General features: G+C 38.5%; 1 protein-coding gene across 1 annotated transcript in view; it reads left to right on the forward strand.

Moving 5' to 3' along the window:
• MICU2 (mitochondrial calcium uptake 2) overlaps positions 1-21,001 on the forward strand; it is a 137,747-nt gene that overhangs the window by 87,186 nt on the left and 29,560 nt on the right. The window contains exons 3-5 of the mRNA XM_015636727.1: positions 12,940-12,971; positions 13,084-13,159; positions 17,865-17,912. Coding sequence (XP_015492213.1) covers positions 12,940-12,971; positions 13,084-13,159; positions 17,865-17,912 — 156 coding nt within the window. The remainder of the gene's footprint in view (positions 1-12,939; positions 12,972-13,083; positions 13,160-17,864; positions 17,913-21,001) is intronic.

Consider the following 21,001-nt stretch of genomic DNA (forward strand, 5'->3'; position numbering starts at 1 on the left):
AAGTCAGCCACTGAAAGGAACTCCAATTAAACAAGAGAAGAAAGAAGGAAAGAAAAAGTAGAGGTTGGGATAATTCTTGAACCTGGAAAGCTATGGAAATAGTGAAGTAGGTCTGTGCAGGATCAGTAAATGCTTAAAGCAGTAGACAGTATCTTCTATATGAAAATTCCTAGACATGGTTATTAGAATGTCCTTATCTTTCCACAATGGCAGTTGGAAAAAGTAATGTCATCACTGGGGTCATCTACATTAAAACGGCCTTCCTAAAATTTTCATGTAAGGTTGCACTTCAGAGCCTTATAAAGAAAAAAGTTTCCTTCTAGAAATTCTGCAATGCCGGTATTATCTTAATTCTATTCTAAACAGCAGCTCCCTTTACCACTATCATCCTTGTCATCCCCAGGAATCTAAAACATCTGAAGTGCTACAATACCACACCTATGCCAAAAGTCTCTTCTCTTAAAATAGCAGTTTTATTATTTTCTCTTTTTTTTTCCTCTCCTTCCTTAAGCTGATTCACTAACATTAATGGGCATTAGTTGCAATTATTAAGCTTCTCCTGAAAAAGAAATTGATGCATTACATTCTGCTATAATAGGAATCCAATAATTCAGTTCATCCTTTTAATAAAACTAATTGCAAAATGGATGTGTTTCTTTGGTGAGTGCTTATGAACCCTTATCATTCAATGGATGATGTCAGCAGAATTTGGGAAGGTGGAGAACAGACGAATAATATCATCAGTTGCAAAAATACAAGGTTTTTGGAGTAAAAGTGTAGACTAGTAGCAAGTGGACCCAAAACAACCTTGTGTACTTTCTTTTGCTCATATTTGTCATATCTTTTAGAAGTTCCACTTAATGACATTCAACACAGATGGTAGATAAGTTACTAAAGCCTTTCCAAATTTTTAGTTAAGAGAATTATTTCATCCCCTTTTTTGTCCTCTGATACAAATGTATGTGTTGTTTCGTCAAGAAAAGTGTTGCAGAGGTAAGAGGTGTAACTAGCCCAGTCACCCCATGCAGTAATTGAACACCATCTAGTGGGTGTCCTCTTAATCCTTTTATTCCTAAACAGAGTCTATATTGGTTATAATTTACAAAGTAATTGTTCTCTAAACTCAAAAGCAATGCCCTCTGACAGCTAGTCACTGTAAATTGAATGTTCATGAATGGGGTTTTTGTTCTGGAAGAGAGGCATAATAAGGGTTTGAATTTTTGGTGTTTATTGTGCTCTGGACAGTAAGACAAAATGTCCCAGGCCTTGAGCTTAAACACACATTTCACATTAATGAAATCACCAATATAGAATAGTTTCCTTTCAGTAAAATTCTCCAATTCACTGTTAAATCCAGTGCTTAGTACTCTCATGCCTCAACAAATAAGGCAAAAATCCTATATTGTCAGTGAGAACTGAGGCCAGGCTACAGCCTTCAACTGCATGAGAATGTTGTTGCCCTTAGGATAAGCAAGGGGGTAAAAGCCAAAAATTGCATATGAAACCTACCAACTATTGCATGTATTTGGTGTTAGTGTATGTTACAAAAGTACATAAATGGATGTTTTCTTTATGTAAGGATTGGTCAGGTGACTGTATTAAATTAAAGAGATTGTATTCATAACCCTTATAGAAAACAAATGTTAGCAAGCATATACTAAACTCAGCTGAACATGGTCGTGGGCAACAGATCCTGGCTGATCTTGCTTAGAGCTTTTTCCTGTTGTCATCATGAGAAGATAAGGACATTCAAGTTACTGCAGTAACCTCCAGAGCTCCCTTCCAACTTCATCTGTTCTGTGAGTGAGGTAATTTCCCTTAACCATGGGGGAACCCCACCTCATGGGTTTTCCCACAAGCTTGTCAGAAACTCCTGAGACCATCTTTCACAATCACCAAAAAGGTGCTGTTTGTGATATATTTCTTAGAATGTTACCACTGGAAAGGAAATAAGAAAATAAGATGTTCAAAACGATATGTTTGCTCTGTGAGGGATGTAGGGCAGCCCTGAAGGCCTCAATTTGAAGACATCTGATGGAAGGACAAGGCACTAGGAGAATGAAACATGCTTACCACCATCATTAGAATAGTGCAGCAATAGAAATCAGACATCCTGCTGTTGAGGTTTTCAGATTTTGCAATATTTTGAAATAGCAATAGCAAATTTGCATCAGCCACCTCTTTCTCTCTATTTTTTTTTGTCCTTCTAGAGGTCTGACTGGGGAGTGCTATAATATGATGAATGGCAGTTACCCAAACTGATATATCTAGTAAAATTCTATTATACTTTTCCAATCAGCTGTCACCTCTTTGAAAATTTTTGGCAATATTTCTAAGGCCTTTTACTGCATGTTGCTGTAATGGAAGTAAATCTTTTTTAAAAATACAAAACATAAAAAAAGAGAAAGCATTAATGATGGTGTAAATAATTTTGATATGTGATAAAGTGAAACAGGAAAACCAGTAAAAAAAAGTGAGCTACTACATAAACTGGATCTAAGTAGCTATTTATATTTACAGTACTCTTGAGAATCTGTGTAATTTATGTGAAATGTTAATGCTCCTGGTTGCTTACCCACTGCAGTAATTTAAATTGCCTAGATGCACTGATATGTCATCTATTTACTGCTTGGACACAAGCACAATAAATGTCCTATATCAGAAGAGAATTACAGTAACCACTGCATTTTTCATGCTGATACCATTAATAGATACAATTTTTTCACTTAATATTTCCAGTTTTAATTTTAAAATTTTAAATTACTTCAAACCATTACATTTTTTCTGTCTTACCCACTAGGAATAAGCAATATCAACAGTATCCTGAAGTCTGTACTTGGATGAATAAGTTTAAGAAGCAAACTATTTCATAAACAAAGGATTTTAATTAATTTCCCCAATTTTTAACCTGCCCAGTGGATGAGGAAAAGGCTATGGATGTTGTCTACCTAGACTTTGGAAAAGCCTTTGACACTGTTTCCCTCAGCATTTTTCTGGAGAAGCTGCCTGCTCATGGCTTGAGTGGGTACACTTCTCACCGGGTAAAAAACTGTCTGGATGGCAAATCCCAGAGAGTGGCAGGGCATGGAGTTACATCCAACTGGGGACTGGTCACAAAGTGGTGCTCCCCAGGGCTCTGTATTTGGGCCAGCCCCATTTAACATCTTTACTGATGATCTGGATGCACTCTCAGTCAGTTTGCGGATGACACTAAGTTGGGTGGGAGTGTTGATTTGCTGGAGGGCAGGAGGGCCCTGCAGAAGGATCTGGACATGCTGGATTGATAGGTCAAGACCAATTGTATGAGGTTCAACAAGGCCAAGTGCCAGGTCCTGCCCTGGGGTCACAACAACCCCGGGCAGTGCTACAGGCCGGGGGCAGTGGCTGGGAAGCTGCCCAGTTAAAAAAGGACCTGGGGGTGCTGGTGACAGCAGCTGAACATGATCCAGCAGTGCCCAGGTGGCCAAGAAGGCCGATGGCATCCTGGCCTGGATCAGCAGTGGTGTGGCCAGCAGGAGCAGGGCAGTGACCGTCCCCCTGGACTCGGCACTGCTGAGGCCACACCTCAAATGCTGTGCTCAGTTCTGGGCCCCTCAGTGCCAGAAAGACATTGAGGGGCTGGAGCGTGTCCAGAGAAGGGCAGCGGAGCTGGGGAAGGCTCTGGGGCACAAGTGCTGTGAGGAGCAGCTGAGGGAGCTGGGGGTGTTTAGCCTGGAGAAAAGGAGCCTCAGGGGGGACCTCATCACTCTCTGGAACTGCCTGAAAGGAGGGTGCAGGCAGGTGGGGTCAGCCTCTTCTCCCAGGGAACAAGTGACAGGATGATAGGAAATTGCACCAAGGAAGATTTGGGCTGGGTACTAGGGAAAATTTTTCAGCAAATGGGTGGTCAGACATTGGAACAGGCTGCTCAGAAAAGCAGTGAAATCACTATCCCTGAAATTATCAGAAGACTTGTGGATGTGGCACTAGGGGACACAGTATACTGGTGGACCTGGCAGTGCTCATTAACTGGGCTTAATGATCTTAGAGGTCTTTTCCAACCTTAGTGATTCTATTGTCTTTTGAAGCCAAATCATGGAATCATAAAGGTTAAAAAAAAATTTTAATCATCAAATCCAGCTATTCACCTAACCCTGTGGAGTCCACCACTAAACCATGTCGCTAAGCAACACATTCACATGTCTTTTAAATACCTCCAGGGATGGTGCCTCCACAACTTCCCTGGGCAGCCTGTTCCAGTGAGTGACAGCCCTTTCAGTAAAAATTGTTTTCCATTCTAAACCTCCCCTTGTGCAACTTGAGGCCATTTTCCAAACTAATTCTAGTATTTATACAATCTTTCAAATGTGTGAACATGTATGAACATGTGCCTCTAAACTGATGAGATAATGCATGAGCCAAAGTCTGTTGGGAGCAATAGGACAAAGTGGTTGACCCACATGGTTATTTCTGGCATTGTTATCTATAATTCTTTCATGTTGGAGGATTCAGTACATATTAGAATAATAAACCACACAGTTACTTCATGTAATTTGACACTGTTTGAAATGATTTGCAGTTCCTGCTTAGGTGATAAATTGCATCAGAGCAAAAAGGTGGAAAAGATGGTCCTCTCTGACATGTCCTCTTTTTTCTTATTCCAGAAAGTAGATAAGGTAGCTTTGTCCTAATAATAAATTTCCACACAGTGGATGAATTCTCCACCTGGGACCTCAGTTAAGTTTGCCAGCAACAGAACCCAATTTGTAATAAGCAATCTTTAATATTCTAGTGCTTAGTCTTTAACTGGTTTAGAAGGGATGTTTGCATTTTGTAAGATGCATGTGAAAAGTAACAGTTCATCATGACAGGCAAGTTCTCCAGAATACATATTGTAAAGGAAGTAGCTGAATGAGAAAAAAAGGAGTGTTTACTACTGTCGTAATGGGGGCTTTATATTGAGCACATAAGCTTAAATCAAGTTTTGCATAGTGAGATAAGAATCAGTTTCTGACTTTGTTAAGATGTTGACCTTTTCTTCATTTTGATTGTGGGATGATTTGCACACATTTTCATTCTGAATCCAAATTAATCTCTGCTTATAATTAAGAAGCAATTTTCTCAAACTGTGTATGCAGTCAGATTTTCAACTGTCATTTTGTTGCTGTTGTTGTCCTACCCCTCTTTCTTTGTTCTTCTATAATAATCTTCTCTAGCAATCTGCAATCAAGTAGGTTGCAGATTACCTTAGGCCAGGTATTGTGACTTCTAACACTGCCTAGTAGAGGAACTAAACCTCTACCGAATTAAACCTCTGGTGCTAGGAGGCCATCATTATAGATTACCTTCATCTGATGTTAGTCTCCTAACCTGGCATGTGCTCTGATACTGTAGGATTTTAAAACTAGGTTTTGTTAGCAATAGGAGATGATGACTTAAAGAGGGTGGTGCTACACAAATTATATATAATATTCCTTATTTCTGAGCTGGATCAAAGTTCATTGGGGCTTCTTGATTAGCTTATACTGTTCTCTTTGCTAGATAAGTCTGACTACAATCTCAAACATTGTAACAGGAATTTTTGGGAGTTTTGGCTCTGCTTGCCTACTCTTTGTGGGAAGGTCCATAGTTTTGTGCAGAGTCACAAAACACCATCAACCCCAAAAGTCTGAACTGCATAGTGTATTCTGTAAGTTACAGGAATTGTTCTCCACCCTTCTGGTCTCAGAAACATGTATTATGGATACAGCTCCTTCCAGGTAGTCTTAGTTGTCCTTTATAAGACTCTATTGCTGCAATTATGCAGCCATTTTATCTCTTGAACTGTAGTAAACTTTGTCCTTGCATCTGATTAAGTTCTTATTAAAACAGAGAATACATGACCTTAGCACTGCTAACATCAGGCTGCTAGATAGAAGGTTGGAAAAAACAGATTACAGATGTAACAAATATAGAAACCAGTCACAGTGTGAGTTATCTGGTTGCATGAAGAAGGACTCACCTGCATTCAGTTTACATATATAAAAGCTGAATGTCAGGTCAGAGGAAGTAATTGTAGCATTTCTTTAAAAGAAGGAAACAGTTAAGTGCAAGACTTGGATTGGACACTGGTCTCAACCTGGAATAAATTGTTCTTTCTCTGTCTGCTTCTCTCCCTTGACTTTAAAGGGAGTCTAGCCATCCTCCTTAGTCACAATGAAGTTTGCAGAAAGAAATAATATCTTTTATTAGACCAGTTGCTCTAAGTTGGAAAAATTAGACAAGCTTTTGGGCATATGAGCTCTTCTTCAGATCTGAAATAGGAGCAGCAGATTTCAAAGTTAATTATAAACTTTTTTCTGTGTGTGTCCTCACATCATCATAGTTACAGCAGAGAACCACAGTGATCACTAACTCAGATTTAGGCACCTAATTTTTAGACATCTAAATGAAGCCAGAGGAACCAAGCATGAGGTGCTTATTTGGGAGTTTGAGGACTTGCTTTTCACATGATAAGGTGTTTTTTTTTCCATATGCACCCTCCAGTGCTGAGCTCTGCCTGCCCAGAGGACTGGCAGCTCTCCTGCTGGGGAAATGCTCAGCTGCAATTGTTTTCTCTGCTTGGCTTCTTGCTGCTTGTGTGTTTCATGTGAAGTCTTAGCTCGCTTCACGTGCTCCCTTTGCAGGGCTGCCCTTACAGACCTGTGAGACTGGTCCAGTTTGGGAGAAGTGACTTTCTGTATCCTCTGTGTCCTTGCAGTACAAGTGTTGTGGTAAGCTTGGAAGTTTGAACATATTCTCAGCTTTTCCTTGCCTGCACCTTGGATATGGTATTTATTAGAAAGAGAGTGCATCTGGGAGTATGTCACTTTCCCTGGATAATATCTACAAAGGTGTTCCCTGGCTCTCCTTGCCATTCCCACAGACTCCTGCTACAGTCCAGTGAGCACTGAGCAGTTTGCAAGCACTGTAGTGGGCCCCACAACACCTGCTTTCACCCTGGTGCCTTTGGTTATTTTGGAACTCCTGGTGACTTGGTGTCATGGTCTCTTTAAGAGGTTTTGAGAACTGACTTATCTTAAGTCTTTTGCCTGTTTCAGTTTCCTAAAACACTGTGTCATCCTTTGATGTTTCCTCCCTGCATCAGCATCCCACCCTTTTTACCCCAGGCTGCCTGACTCACTGAGAAACCTCCTGGTATTGACTTGCTCTGATGCAACTGCTCTTCTGAAATGGAGATTTGCCAGTGCTGGCCCCATCCCAGGGCTCTGTATTTCTTGTTTCCTCAGAGGAGCGATTGCTTTAAATAAAGAAGGACAGATGCAAAGCTTGTTTTGTAAAGCATAGCAGAGGCTTCTATTATTGCAGATTGCCTTTTCCACTGGGCATACTTGAATTCAATTCAGGTGGTTCAATTTACTAATTCATGTGATTGAAATGACTTTTATCAATTATCTTTCAATGGAGCAATGCAGTAGCTCAGTAAAAGCTTTCTAGCTGAAGTAGATTCTTAATTCATTTAAATTGAATGCTCATTTTTTATTCAGATATTGGTTTGCCAGGAACTAGCATAGAAATCTGACCATTTGGTTTGCCATGCTTTCAAAAAGCCTTGAATTTTTTTGCTATCCTTAATTTATCTCTAATATCACCAGTATTTCAAAAGGAGGCCTTAAAGAACTAATTACTTGAATTTTTGTCCTTTATTGGTTTCATTAGCAGTAAGTACTTTATAAATGCATAGAAGAGCTATAAAGAATGAGAATGAAAATAAGGTAGGTTAAAAAGGCACACTTTGTTAATATAACATACTTGTCCAGTATCATTAAAAGTATCTAAGAGAGCTGAGAATTAAATACAAGCTATTGAATTTCAAAGATCTTCTATTTCAGGCTAATTTAAACAGAAATTTTAGCGGCATCTCCCCAGAGAAATCAACATACACAGTTCTTATCTAACCCAGCTCACTGGTGCAGGATTCTCAGAGTTCAGCTTGCGTGAAAGCTGGCAGCCAGTTATAAGGAAGAAACACAAATTCTTGTTCCCATGGCAGGCAAGGCTGCAGGGTGGGCTCTGCTGTAAAGGCCACAGCATGAGCTGCATACAGTGGGTGTGGTTTTTAAAATGCTCTGATCCTCAAATTAGGACTGTGCTGAAATCCCATCCAATTTAAAAGATTTGTTTCACTCATCATTTTGCAGAATGAGAGTTTGTTTCAATTGTGAATATACTTAATGCTATTCTCATCCTAATTTTTCATAGAAAACCAAATGGTTTTATAGTACCTCTGTATGACCTTGAACCTGCCAATATTCATCAAAGATAGCAATGAGTGCCAACCAAAATTAAAAAGCTGGGAGGTCAATTTCTGTTTTAGTTTTGTTGTAATTTTGTCTGTTTGAAGTGGAGCTAAAAAGAGATTTGTGTCAAACCATCTTAGTGACTTTACTGATAAAAAGGACAGAGATTTGTTCTTCTAGGAAAAGATACCTATTTTATACTGTTCACATTTGAATTTCAGGCTGTGAAAAAGATTGATTCAAAATTTAATTTAAATTTCCATATTACAAAAATAAAGAAATCTTGCAGACATGTAAAACTATGTTTTCTTGCAAATAATAGTAACTACTTTTGCTTTGTGCTTTGCTTATTGTAGTTAGAGTTGCTGATCTTCTGTGATTTTGCTCATTCTTTGAATCTAAACATCTTTTGTGAGATCTAAGCCGTTCCTTAGCTGTACAGGTGTAAAAGGGTGTTACTGTGTGTGCAAGTTCAGCCTTGTTTAGTTCAACTCAATAATTAATTAATCCTTTTCCTAACAGTAATCCTAACATAATCCTAACATTGATGTAAGGTTCCTTCTACGTCTCAGTGTAAAAAAATGATAGATGATGGAAGCACTTCTATTGTAAGAAACGTAAGTGACAAAATACCCAGGCTTGCCGAGGGCAAATTAAGACTGATGGAGCTGCTCTTGGCACTGTTTTCTTAATTACAGTTGTCAACTAACTTTCTTGGCTAACGACACAGAACTTGTGTGTTTATAAGTAGACTCAGTATTCATACAACTTAAAAAGCTAAAATGCCTTTTTGTCCATGAGAAGAGCCTCTGTACCTCATTGTTTCATGGATATGCTGTAGGTGGGGAAAATTAGATGATTGCATCTGTAAAATATGTACAGACACTTTAAAATACTGTCCTTTAAGCCAGCATTCCATCATAGTTGTGGCAGGTCTGTAGGGAAAAAAAAACCAAAAAAGTTGTTCTCATTTATTCAAGTTCAAAACAATAAAAATTCCAAGTTTCTTTTTTTTATATCAAAATAAGACTCTAATAACTACAAACAAGTTTTGTACTGTGTCATTAATTTTCCGATTAGTAAAAACCTATTAAGATAAAAGAATAAAACTAAAGAAAATTGAATCATATGCATCTTCTACTTATTAGATTAAATAGTCCCTAATAATTATATCTGTTGCCTGTTGTCCTCAGAGAGAGACTGATATATTTGATATATTTGTAGTCATATGTGAGAATGATAGCACCAAATTTAATTCATAGAAAGAAAGAGGCACTTTTTTTCTTCAGTGTGCTAACTGGCTAAGAAAACTTCAAATCTTTGCAGTGCATCTTCTGCAGAGACGAGTTAAACTTTTCCTAATTATTTTAGACAAATTAAAATACTTAATTCCTCAGAGGGCTGCACATTTTATGTTTATGGAGCTTTCCTTGTTGGTGTTTAAAGCGATCTCACTGCTAGGAAGTAAATAAATTGCAAATATAAGCACCAAGGACTAAATTAGCATACAAGAAGTATGTTTCCCGGTGAAAACAGAGATTTGAGTCTTCACACATGATTTTTTATGGTGACAGTACCAATAAAATATAACTGGATGTAATTCTTAGAAAACATTAAAAAAATTATTGGAGGAAACTCATTCTACAGTTTAAATTACTATATTATTATAAGTTTGTATTCTAATATCTTACACAAATCCCAGTATGAAAGGTAACACTATTGTCCCTAGCATCAGGGTGTTCTTTTCCAAATAATTCCTACACTCCAGTACATATGCTTGCTGACATCTGCCCATGTGAGAAGAGCACCATTAAAAGACTCCATATTTATTACTTTGCTGTGTTTACTGTTTTGAAAAGTAGAAATATCTTCATTTCTCTCTCAATCTGTCCCTTTCCCTCCTGCCTTTTTTCCTTTCTTACTGTAGCAGCTGCCTCTCATCCAGTCACTGCAAGGACTGATGCTGACCCACCTGGTGCTGCCTCTCACCACGCCCTGGGGTGATTATTACTCTTCTCTCCCTCTTCTGCCATTCAGCAAAGACTTCTTTTCTTCTACCAGTCCTTTCACCCATGCAAGGGTAGCATGAGCATCTCTGTATCACTGTTGTTACTATCTTTTCACCTCTGAACAAGGTCAGTCAACACATCAGTATCTTAAATATCCTTCAGAGGGTGACTGTGGCTGGAAGCAAGAGGGCAGATGTTGATGGCTGCCACAGCCATTTCTGTGAGCTCTAGGCAGTTGCAGCTGTGACTGCTGGCTGGTGGAAAGAGTCCATATGGCTACAACAGACTTCCCTTTCTTAATTTTTATCATGATACAGTAATTCTCAGTGAGGATATGCTGTTCCCCAAAACCATGTAGCTGAAGAGTTTCAGCATTGTTGTGCTGAATGCAACTCCAAGAAGAGAAACACAGATGCAATCAAGTGTACAGCCTCACAAATTTGGCCAACTATTGTCTCATCTGTAACTCCCAGTGCTTTTGCCTTACATTGCATCACTTATCCATGCCTTTGCTGTTCCAGCTCACACAGTTCAGCTTGTCTCGCTTCATCATCCTCCTGGATGCTGGCAAAAAGTTACTCCCCAGTACACTGCTGTGGTAGCAGGTGACAATCCAGATGTGATGTTCTTGGGATCACCAGGAGAATTAAATTACTGGAATTGCTGCCCACCAAATAAGGGTGTATGGCTGGCTTCAGTGCAGACAGCAAGTGCAAGGAGCATGTCAGTGAAAAACATTACAGGGTGTTTTTTCCCTTTTTTCTTTCAGATACCATTTTTTGCAGACCTACAGCCTGACTCATTCCCTGCTGTGAGGCTGGTGTCTAGGTGGGTCTGCCAGGGCCAAGAAAATAGCTGAACTTCAGTTTCACATTGAAACGTGCTGTACAGCAGCAGTGACATTTCAAAGCTGAGATCTAAATCTCTTAATTTGCTAAACAGCCATTCATGAAAATGCTCTGCAGGAGGGACTGGTGTTAGATGTAACTGTGGTGTTGTATCACACTGCTGAGGACTCAGCCTTAGTGGATGTAGCTGTTGTTGCTTCTTCTCCCGATCTGTTATTAGTCTGACTTCTTTTGTCTCAAATGAGGCAAAGTAGATGGTTTCATGTGTTGTTTTACTTAAAAGGTATCTACCTATGGAGCTTTATATGTGTGTGTGTATATGGGTGTAAGTGTGTGTATAGGCATTGCACAAAAATGTATTCATCCACAGTAACAGGTGGTACTGGCAACACCTGTTGCTGGGGTCACTCAACACTCCAGTATTAAAACCCTAATTTTAGTTGCTTATAACTTTTGTCAAACTTAAACATTTGTGTTGAAATGTTATGTGCCAGGTGTCTGCCTTAGGCTGATTTGGGGGAGGGGATGTGGGGAGGCGAATTTATCAGCAAAACTGTTACTGCTAGTCCAGGGAGCAGAGGCCAGGGTCCTGGTTTTCCTGTGCTGAAAAATGAGCTATTGCTGGTTGAGATGTTCCAAGCCAAAAGTTGCCAGTGGAGACCCCTTGCAGCTGGGTGTGCCATTTGCCAGCACTGTGGAAATTCACTATTTTACTGACAAAGCACCTCTGTCTGGCCAAATTATGGGTCTGTGAAAAGGCTTGGTAGATGTTTGTTGACAGCTGCCCACCAGGCTGCCTCCATTGTGTCCGTTTCCAGATAGAGGTGCTGCACTGGTGACCCTTTGGATGCAAAATGCCTGTGAAGCAGCAAACTAGCCTTGGAGACTGAGAGTGGAGCACAGCAGACTGCTGCACAGAGGGGCAGCAGTCCACAGAGCACATCCAAGTGGCTCAGTTTGTGCTTACTCAATGGGAATAAATAGGAGGGAGTGTCTGGCTGGAATGCAGAGGAAATGGTGATGAGGGAAGAGTGTGATGGGCTGAGAGTGGTGAGAGTGAAGGGCAATAGGGTTTGGAAAACTGTATGAGGAGATAAACTGAGAAGGGACATGTGCAGCTCTTGCAGGTCCATGACCATAGGGTTTCTGTAATCTCTGCCTAGACAGCTGGAATGTTCCACTCTTGATAATCAACATTGCAGCTCCTCACACATGTGATTTACACAGGAGCATAACCTATGCTGCCAGTGGCTCCCCTATTTGAGTGAATACATTTGAACCTGCTAAGAAACACTTAGGAGTTTGCATTATTTTTGTCTGATGCTCTCAGAAAGCAGAATTGTTTGATTTACTTCTGCTTAATAAAAACATCAACATTTTCATTCTTTTTTTTTTTTTTTTTTTTCTTTATTTTTGGTATTTTTTAGCTTTCAGATACTCAACCTGCAACTCTTCAAGGACTATCATGTGTGCATGGACATCCCTTTGTAAATACTGTAGCTGTATAGTCTTGCTTTGGAATCTGTGCAACATTTGTAACTCACAGTATGCAAAGTCATACTAGTAAGTTGGTCGCTAATACAAAAGTGGGCTGTGGTTTAATCTAGGCTGAGAGAACATTTGAACAGACTGCTCATATTATTTTTAAATTTTGTCCTTTCATGATCATTATGGGAATTAGAAACAAACTGTCTGTTGCGAAATACTCTGTTTCATATTACTTAGCATTTTCCCATAAAAATCTGAAGAAATGCCACAGAACCTGATCAAAGTTCAAAGTCAGTTTGTTATTGAATGATGACGATTTCTTTTTTTTTATTATAGGCAAAGCCTCAGCCAAGAAACTGACAAAAAAGGTAAGCAAAATGTTCCTTTCTTTCTTCAAAAGAACTTGCATTCTTTCTGTTACTGAAGTGATTAAGTCTCTTTCAAAACTGGCATTATATTTTCTTGTTTGTGTCTTTAAAGGAGGTAGATGCTGCACTGGTGTATGTTGCCAAAGCTAAACCAGGACCGACCTTTTTTAGGGAGCTTGGTGATAAAGGTAATGAGCATTTCTGATACTGAAAAATACATACTGCTTTTCATCTCATTATATGGTGTGAGTTAAATGTATTTTAAAAGACGTTTTCATGGATTTTACCTCATCCCCATCTAGCCAGTAGCTGCCTCCTTGGCAAATCTCTCAGTTATGCAAGAGAGAGAGTAAAGAGGCTGGGAATTGAAAGCCTTCCGAGGTGCAGGAGGAGACATGAAAGAAACTGAAGGGCCTACTTGGAAGAGAAAAGGGCTAAAGGGATGATCTGAACACAAAATGGACTTTTAAGACTTTCTGTTAATAACCTGACTGTTCCTCTATATAACATACATGCATGGAAACTAAGAATAAAAATTAAAATAAAATTTGTACCTAGTTACATTAAGTGGTATCCCTGATTCCAAGAGCAGTTGAACTTACTTCTCCCTCTTCAGGAGCTCTGTGACCCTTCACAGTGTTGATGTGCTTTGTTTTCTTTTCACCCAGCATTTCCACTTCATATTGGACTACATAAAGAGAAAACTAAGAGCAGGGATATTGTTAGTAACAACTGGGGATTAAAGAACACCAAATAAACATCTCGTTAACGCAAATTAATTGAAGAGAGAAAACAAACAAAAGGATTGAGAAAACCAAATAGATGAGCAATTAACCATTTCACAGTAACAAAGGCCAAAATTCCCAAACTAATGAGAAAGACCTACAGCGCCTATTCACGAACTTTCTGTATCATACAGTTCAGCCTGAATCCCTTATCCCATGGATGTTTCTGAAAAATAAAGCTGCTGTTGCACTGCTGCAGTTCCTTGGCAGACATGAGCCATGCTCTCTCCATGCACAGCAAATCCTCAGACACAACTGGAAGCTTGTGCCAAGAGAGCAGCCTTCGATCTCAGCCTGCAGCATTTCATCTACCCTTCAGCCTTACAGCCTCTACTGCCTGCAATTCACTTCTTGCATCCTTGTGCAGACCTGCAAGGGTCTCCAGCTGGGTGCCTTGCTTATCAGTCCACTGCTGAAAGCCCCAGCATATCCCAAAAGCCCTGAAACATTTCTGAACAAATTACCTATTCTTTCCTATCCTAGGAAAGGCTGGATTTTGTACTACTCATTCCCCGTCTTTTCCAATCATCACACGTTTTCCCCAGATTTGGCTTAAAGTATTTTCAGTCTTGAATTTTTGGGTATTTTCTCTCCTTATTTGCTTTTTTAGAGCCTTTCTTTTTCTAGTGATGGACATTGCAAATCCCCAGAGAAGGCTGCCTGGGAAAACCAGAAATCCACAAGAGAAACTGAAAACAGCAAATCTGTGCAGCCTCTTCTTACTGCACCTCTTCCCAGCTGAGTGCTTGGCAGAAAGTGGGCTCAGTGATACACTCAGATTTGGCGTCTTCTGCCTTCTGGCAAAGATCTGCCCTTGCTTAGCACTGTGTGTTCGAACCTCTGTCCTTCAAAGGTCAGGTAGGAGGTTGAGATGATGCAGAAACATTCAGTGCAGTCATCCATAAACTCAGATTTTTTATCTAAAACACTCACATTTTTTACAATATTTGGTCATGATGCCTGTTTAGTGACTTCAATGCTTTTACTTTGAGATGCATTATTATCAGAGTTTAAAAATGAAAATATTTATGATTTTACAAGTACCAGAATAATGAATCTACCCCGTCCAACTGTTTAGCTGAGGTTGTTTTAACTACCTCCAAATCGTTATTTAAATATCAAGGAGAGGGGAAACTGCTGTCAGTCTGGTTTGTAAAGTGTAATGTTAGGGGATTCTGCCTTCTAGTGGACAGTTTTAAAATTTGTGTCATCTTTTGTAGGTACACTTACAGTTTATTCAGCAATAAGAATATTGTACTGCCAGCATTTGCGAGTAAGTTTGAGGACAGATATTTCTAGGGAGGGTTAAGGCAGGTTCCTTTAGCTTTAGAAAATGACAGTATTTTGCCAATGCAAACTTCACATCCTTGACTGCAGGTATGCTGAGTCATTCAACAGTGTGTTTTATCTTTTAAATTGTGCTTGTATATTAATTTCATTTTCAGTAGGTTGTTTTATTTTGGGTTTTTTAAGTTTCCTGCATTACATCTTTTAATTTGAGTACCTTTGTAATAATTATTGTAGAATAAAAAAGAAAATTATTAAGAAAAATATTTCATTTACTTTATGCATGAGGTCTGTTGGCCACTCACTGCATATAGTAAAAGGGCAATAAAATTAAAATGAGTTTTTAAATGGAAATTAGTCCACAAATTAAAAAAATCATATGATAAGTTATTTTAGTACAATCAGTCTCCCAGAGAATATCATGCAGGCTGTGAATTTTCTTTAAAGCATTGTGTCAGGTTTTAAAGAACAATCCAGAATGTTTCTACATATTTTTATTATATTTACCTTTTTACCAATTCCACTATAGTGACTTTTTGGTTAGATTACAGTAAAATGATAAAAATGGAGTCTGTATCTTACTCCTGCCATTTTTTGCAAGGCTTCTCTTTCCAGCCCTCTTCAATTCAGGTGCTTCTCCCTTGAGCCGATCAGCAGGGTGTTGTCTTTAAATTGATCTTTCCTTCGCATCTTACCGTCTCCTTAAAAATTTTTCAGATTCTTTCTGCAAAATTTTATAAGGTATAATGATCCCTGTCTAGCTATAAAGCTAAAACTCTCCAGGACTCAGTATTTTGTATCTCAATTATTACAAATTTCTTTTTTCTCAGACTTTTAGGACCATAATCTGCCATGTTAATATCCTTTCAAAAGCTTTGATAAACAGGTTTTCCTTTCACAACTTCTTTGGGTTGTCATCTCCTATTTTGTGTCCCCACACTGGGCTCTTCTTGTTCCATTTTATTTCTGTTTTTGTTCTGTTCTACCTAGCATAAGCCATTTGTCTTCAACTTCCAGGTCTTCCTTAGACTATCCCCTTGCAGAACCTCTCAAGACAGCTGAGGGGCTGACTCCCACTTCTCCTTGCCCAGTAATGCCATCCTTCATTGCTTGGTGGTTATATTTCCAGTCAGGGATCTTTGTGCTGACATCACTGCAGTCCTTGACTGGGAGGACTGTTTTCTATACAGACCTGGAAGTTGCCTCCTTGTCTTCCTATCTATTCTTCCTTTAAACATTCTTTTGCTGTGTCACACACAAAACAAAGTTAGGAATCTTGATCACTACTTATCACACTGTTTGCTTGAATTCTTTTTACCACCTATTTGTTTCTATCCTTTTTTCTTTTTAAATCTTGTCTTAGGCATATAAGCTTAAAAAATGGGACAGGAGTTCTTTCTCTGCTTATTTGGTTTCAAACTTGTAGAAAACCTAGATGTTTCATCTAAGAATGCAATTCCAAGTTTTACAGCAATGAAAATAATAATTTGCATTCTTGCAATGACAGAAATGCTAAAACTTGTAAGCCAAAGTCTTTGAGAGGAGAGTATTTTTTATTTCCACAGTGTATTGTATGATTGTAGTACTGTGCTGATTTACATGATTCATCTGGGATAATAGGGTAAATAGTCCTATTTTGATGGAGAGGAAAGCTGAGATATGGAACCAGAGTGTGTAGGCAACAGGATCAGCATTAGACCTTCCTTTAGCTAAGGCTTGTTCTCAGATTTTCAGATTCTTGCATTTAGCAGTTTAATATTTCTGAGCTCTGGTGCTTAGAAGTGTTAAGTCACTATCAGAGGTCAAATACAAATGCTGTTGCTTCTGCATAGTAGTTTATCAGAAGTTAATTGTTTATCATTGAAGCTTAAGTGGGTTCCTTATCTATCAATTAACTAAATATAAATTACAAAAATAGTTTATCTTTGCACAGATAGGCATGTTTGAACTTCATTATTTTAAGCAGCTTCAGCATTATACAATGTTTAGCTCACAAGTTAAAAGTAGCTCAGTTATTTTGAAAAGTGATTTATAAAAAAGCCCTTTACATTTTTTTCCCAAAACATTATTGCAGGGCAGATGGTTCAGATTCTGTTGTTTAGCCACCCTCATTCTGCACTCTCTATCTTTAGCTTGCACACTCTATTTTGACGCTATCACATCTTTGTGTTTGTTCAGGCTTTTCACTTAAGGCGGTATTTCAAAAGAAAACACTGGAATTTTCCTTCAAAAGGGGGTAAAATACTTTCACCTTGTAGAAAGGACATGTTCCTATTTAAAAAAAAAAAAAATAAGAATCCTCCTCTTGGCACAGGGCCCAGCAGTACTATCAGCACAATCTAGCAGCTTGGCAGCTTTGCGTGTTGCCATGTTCCCTTGAGAATTAGAGGGAAGCTATTCTCCGCCTTTTGCGAGCCTGCCAAAGGATGGAGGACTTTGATCCTTCAGGGTAGTGTTAGAGTAGTTCTCCTCCCAGGTACTAAATGTGACAAAGCACATTTAATTTATTTGCCTTTTATATAAACATTGAATGTTTTCAGTGAGAATCCAAAGATTTAGTGTAGGCCTTTTGTTAATACCAAATAAACCTTACTTTCTTGGTTAGACAGGATCATTGATGAGTCTCGGGTTAGGGAATTTTACCTTCAGAGTACTAAAAACAGAATTGAAAAATTTATTAAATAGTAACTTGCCTTACTTTAATACACATATTTCATACAATGGCAAACAACATTTTTTTTATATTTGTAAGATTTAATCTTTCAAATTTTGCTGTAAGTTTTTGGGTTTTCCACAAGTAATTTTTTAACTTTTTTTTCAGGGTTGATATCTTATGCAGAGTATCTGTTTTTGCTGACAATTCTTACAAGTAAGTATTGCATATTTAAAATACATAGGCACAAATACTCAGCTACTAACAGTTTACCAGGAACTTTTCTTCTGATATTTTTTAGCTTCTAAATTTCTGTATTATAGTAAAATATAAAAAAAACTACTGTATATAGGATGACAATGCATTAATATAAATGGACATCAGTGTTATTATTGGCCCATAGCAATACTTCAAAAAATCATGGTACTCCCTGCACAATGGGATCAGAAAAGTCTTTCGAAATCCTTTGAGAGGATTTACAGAACCACATAATAAGGGGAAGAAGAACTGGATGGGAAGGTAAATAGTTTTTCTTCTGGATAGTAGTTTTAGTCATTTTGGACAATGAGACATTAGCAATATGGCTCATGCAGGGGTGGGAAAATTGTTGTAGCGTCTCAAAGATTGTTGCCTGTTTTTATTGCGTTCAGATTTGAAATGGGTGCAATACACAAACAGCAGAATTTTTCAGTGACTTTTTGCCTGACTTTTAAGTCCTTTTTCTTTATGTTCTGTTCTTTTTAACTTTATTTCCTTCAAGTATTGTTTATGTATGTTTTCCCCTCTCCTTTGCTTCCTTCCTTTTTCTCTCAGGCGCTTTTTTTTAAAACAACTTTTGTTTGGTATTTGCTTTATCTACAAGCAACAGGCATTTTTTTGGTTTTATGCATGGAAGTGATCTGGAATTGTCTGGTACTTACTCTGAGCCATGCTTGCCACCCCCCTGTTTTGTTCTGATGTGTGCTTAAAAATACCAAGATTTGAGATGCATCAATAAGCATTACATGGCAAGACCCCTAGAGCAGTAGTGAAGTAGTCCATTTGCATGTCCATGGAATAGTCCACAGAATAGTCTACATGCAGTCTTGTTCCACTGACTTAGACAGGTCTAATATTTTCAGCAAGGAACAAAGCCAGGCATAATAGATTTATTGTGTCAGTGCGTGGGGAAAGGAGAAAAGGAGGAAGTCACCTCTTCCCTCACAGACTGTAGAGGCATGACTCTCGGATGACCCTTCATCACTTCCTTGGCTGCAAGGTCCATGGCCGGGCCTGAAATAAATTGACAAATTTTCCTTGCTCTGGAAATTCGGGTGAATTTCTCATGGTGTAGTATGAACAAGTAATTTTGGTCTCCAGAGAGTGGAAAGAGTATGTCCAGCCTTCCATCATTACACACCTCTTGCACAATTCAAGTGGCCCTTCTGCAGCTTACTTCATTTCTCAGCAGAACTGCATTGGTTCCTGTTGCACAACATGAGGGGTGGGTAATCTCTTTTGGCAACGTCAACTTACACAGTATTAAATTATATGTGTAAATACGCATTAAGCTTTAACACACAAATACGAATACTGATTTTAAAATATTTGTTGCAACTCAAAAAAGATGAATTTATGTTAAAAAAGGACAACGATGACAGCCAAATTATAACTTCAGAAGACTACCTTAAAGTTGCAGAAATAGGTGCCAAGGATTCTATTTCTTTAGAAATTTATGGCAGTTGAAAGTGAATTCATGCTGAATTATTGGCTGAAGCAATTAGAAAATTGAGGCAGTATCAGAGCAAGTTGTTCCACTTCTCCAGACAATCAAATAGCATTATTTTTCACAGAATTTGTATAGGAATGTATTGAAATGCAAAAACAAAGGCACCTTTTGATGCAGAATAAAAATGCAGTAGTAATGTTGCTGCTTTGGTTACACAGAGGGTTATCATACTGATCAGTTTGAAAGCAAATGTCAACAAGTGTTAGTGCCTCTATCTTTACCTAACAAGTATCCCCTGTCAGTCAGCCCCGAGTTACACAACCTGTCTCTCTCACTAGTGAGAATTAATGTGAGATTTCTTAAAGCAGGCATCAGTATTTAAATTACTTCCGAATCACTAGCTGAGCGATAGGCAAAGGGAAAAAGAGTCATCAGGCTTCTGGTTCCAGGACACTGCTGACCAGACGATGCTGCCTATCATACAAAACCAGTCTGTAAAAATGCTGAACTTGAAAATGTAATTTTGTGACAGACAAAGGTTTTATTTTTTCCCCACTTTCTTTTCTTTTTTCTTTATGTCTTGTGTCATCACTATCTTTTCTTTTTCCAGTGCTATATTGAATTTCATTTCTAGCAATAGGTTAATGCAGCCCTGCCTGGTGAAAAAGCCCAGGAACTGAAGTTGCCACCTTTACTTAGAGCTCTGTTTCAATTACCCAGTCACACAAATTGGCAGCCTGGTTAACACAGGAATATTAGGAAAGGAAGCACCTAGGTCTAACCGGCACTCACAGCCAGGATGAAACTCTGCTGTTCAGAGTTTGGAATTTTGCCTGATTCTAATTAAATACAAATATATCTGTGGTAGTCTTTGAACTATGCTTATTTTACGAACACATACCTTTGGGGTTACATCATATCAGATAAGTATGTCATCTCTGAACAGTATAAGCAGCTTTAGGTCTATATTTTCACTAACAGCTCTCTTATCTGAAAATTGGAACACAGATGGTATGAATTGCTATTAAATACATCAATTACTTTTGTTCTCTAAATATGTTATTGGATAGCCTTTTCTTGTTTTTATACTAGTAACACAAATTTAGCATGTGGCATTTCCATGGAAAGGAAACCAGTTTTGAGTATTAAATCAACCCAGTTGCTGGGGACAGCTCTGCTGTGCAGATTGCAACGGTATTTATAAAATACCCCTGCATCACAAGATTGCTTCACATAGAATATTAGTTGACTGCTGAAGATGTAGTTATTTCTAAAATAGTACTTTCTTTAACCATCATGTTATGACTTAAAAGGAGTGGGATATTTCTTTAACTTGTTCCCTTTGCAGAAAGATTTGCTAAAAAAAAGGCAAGGCTTAAAACTTTACAGAATGTAACTAGAAGAATATATTTCCAGAAGCAAAACTCTGAAGGCATTAAAGTTTTTTAGAGATAGTGCTTCACTGCCCTCGTGAGTCCAGCACTGTTCTTGAAAGCGTCAATATTTTCCAGAGACAATAAGGCCATGGCTTTCATATTAATGCCTGACATGACTGGGTGGTGGCAATAATTCACCTGCTCCAGAGATTACTGGGATA

The sequence above is a fragment of the Parus major genome, chromosome 1 (assembly GCF_001522545.3).
Source record: "Parus major isolate Abel chromosome 1, Parus_major1.1, whole genome shotgun sequence".
Taxonomy (NCBI): Eukaryota; Metazoa; Chordata; class Aves; order Passeriformes; family Paridae; genus Parus; species Parus major.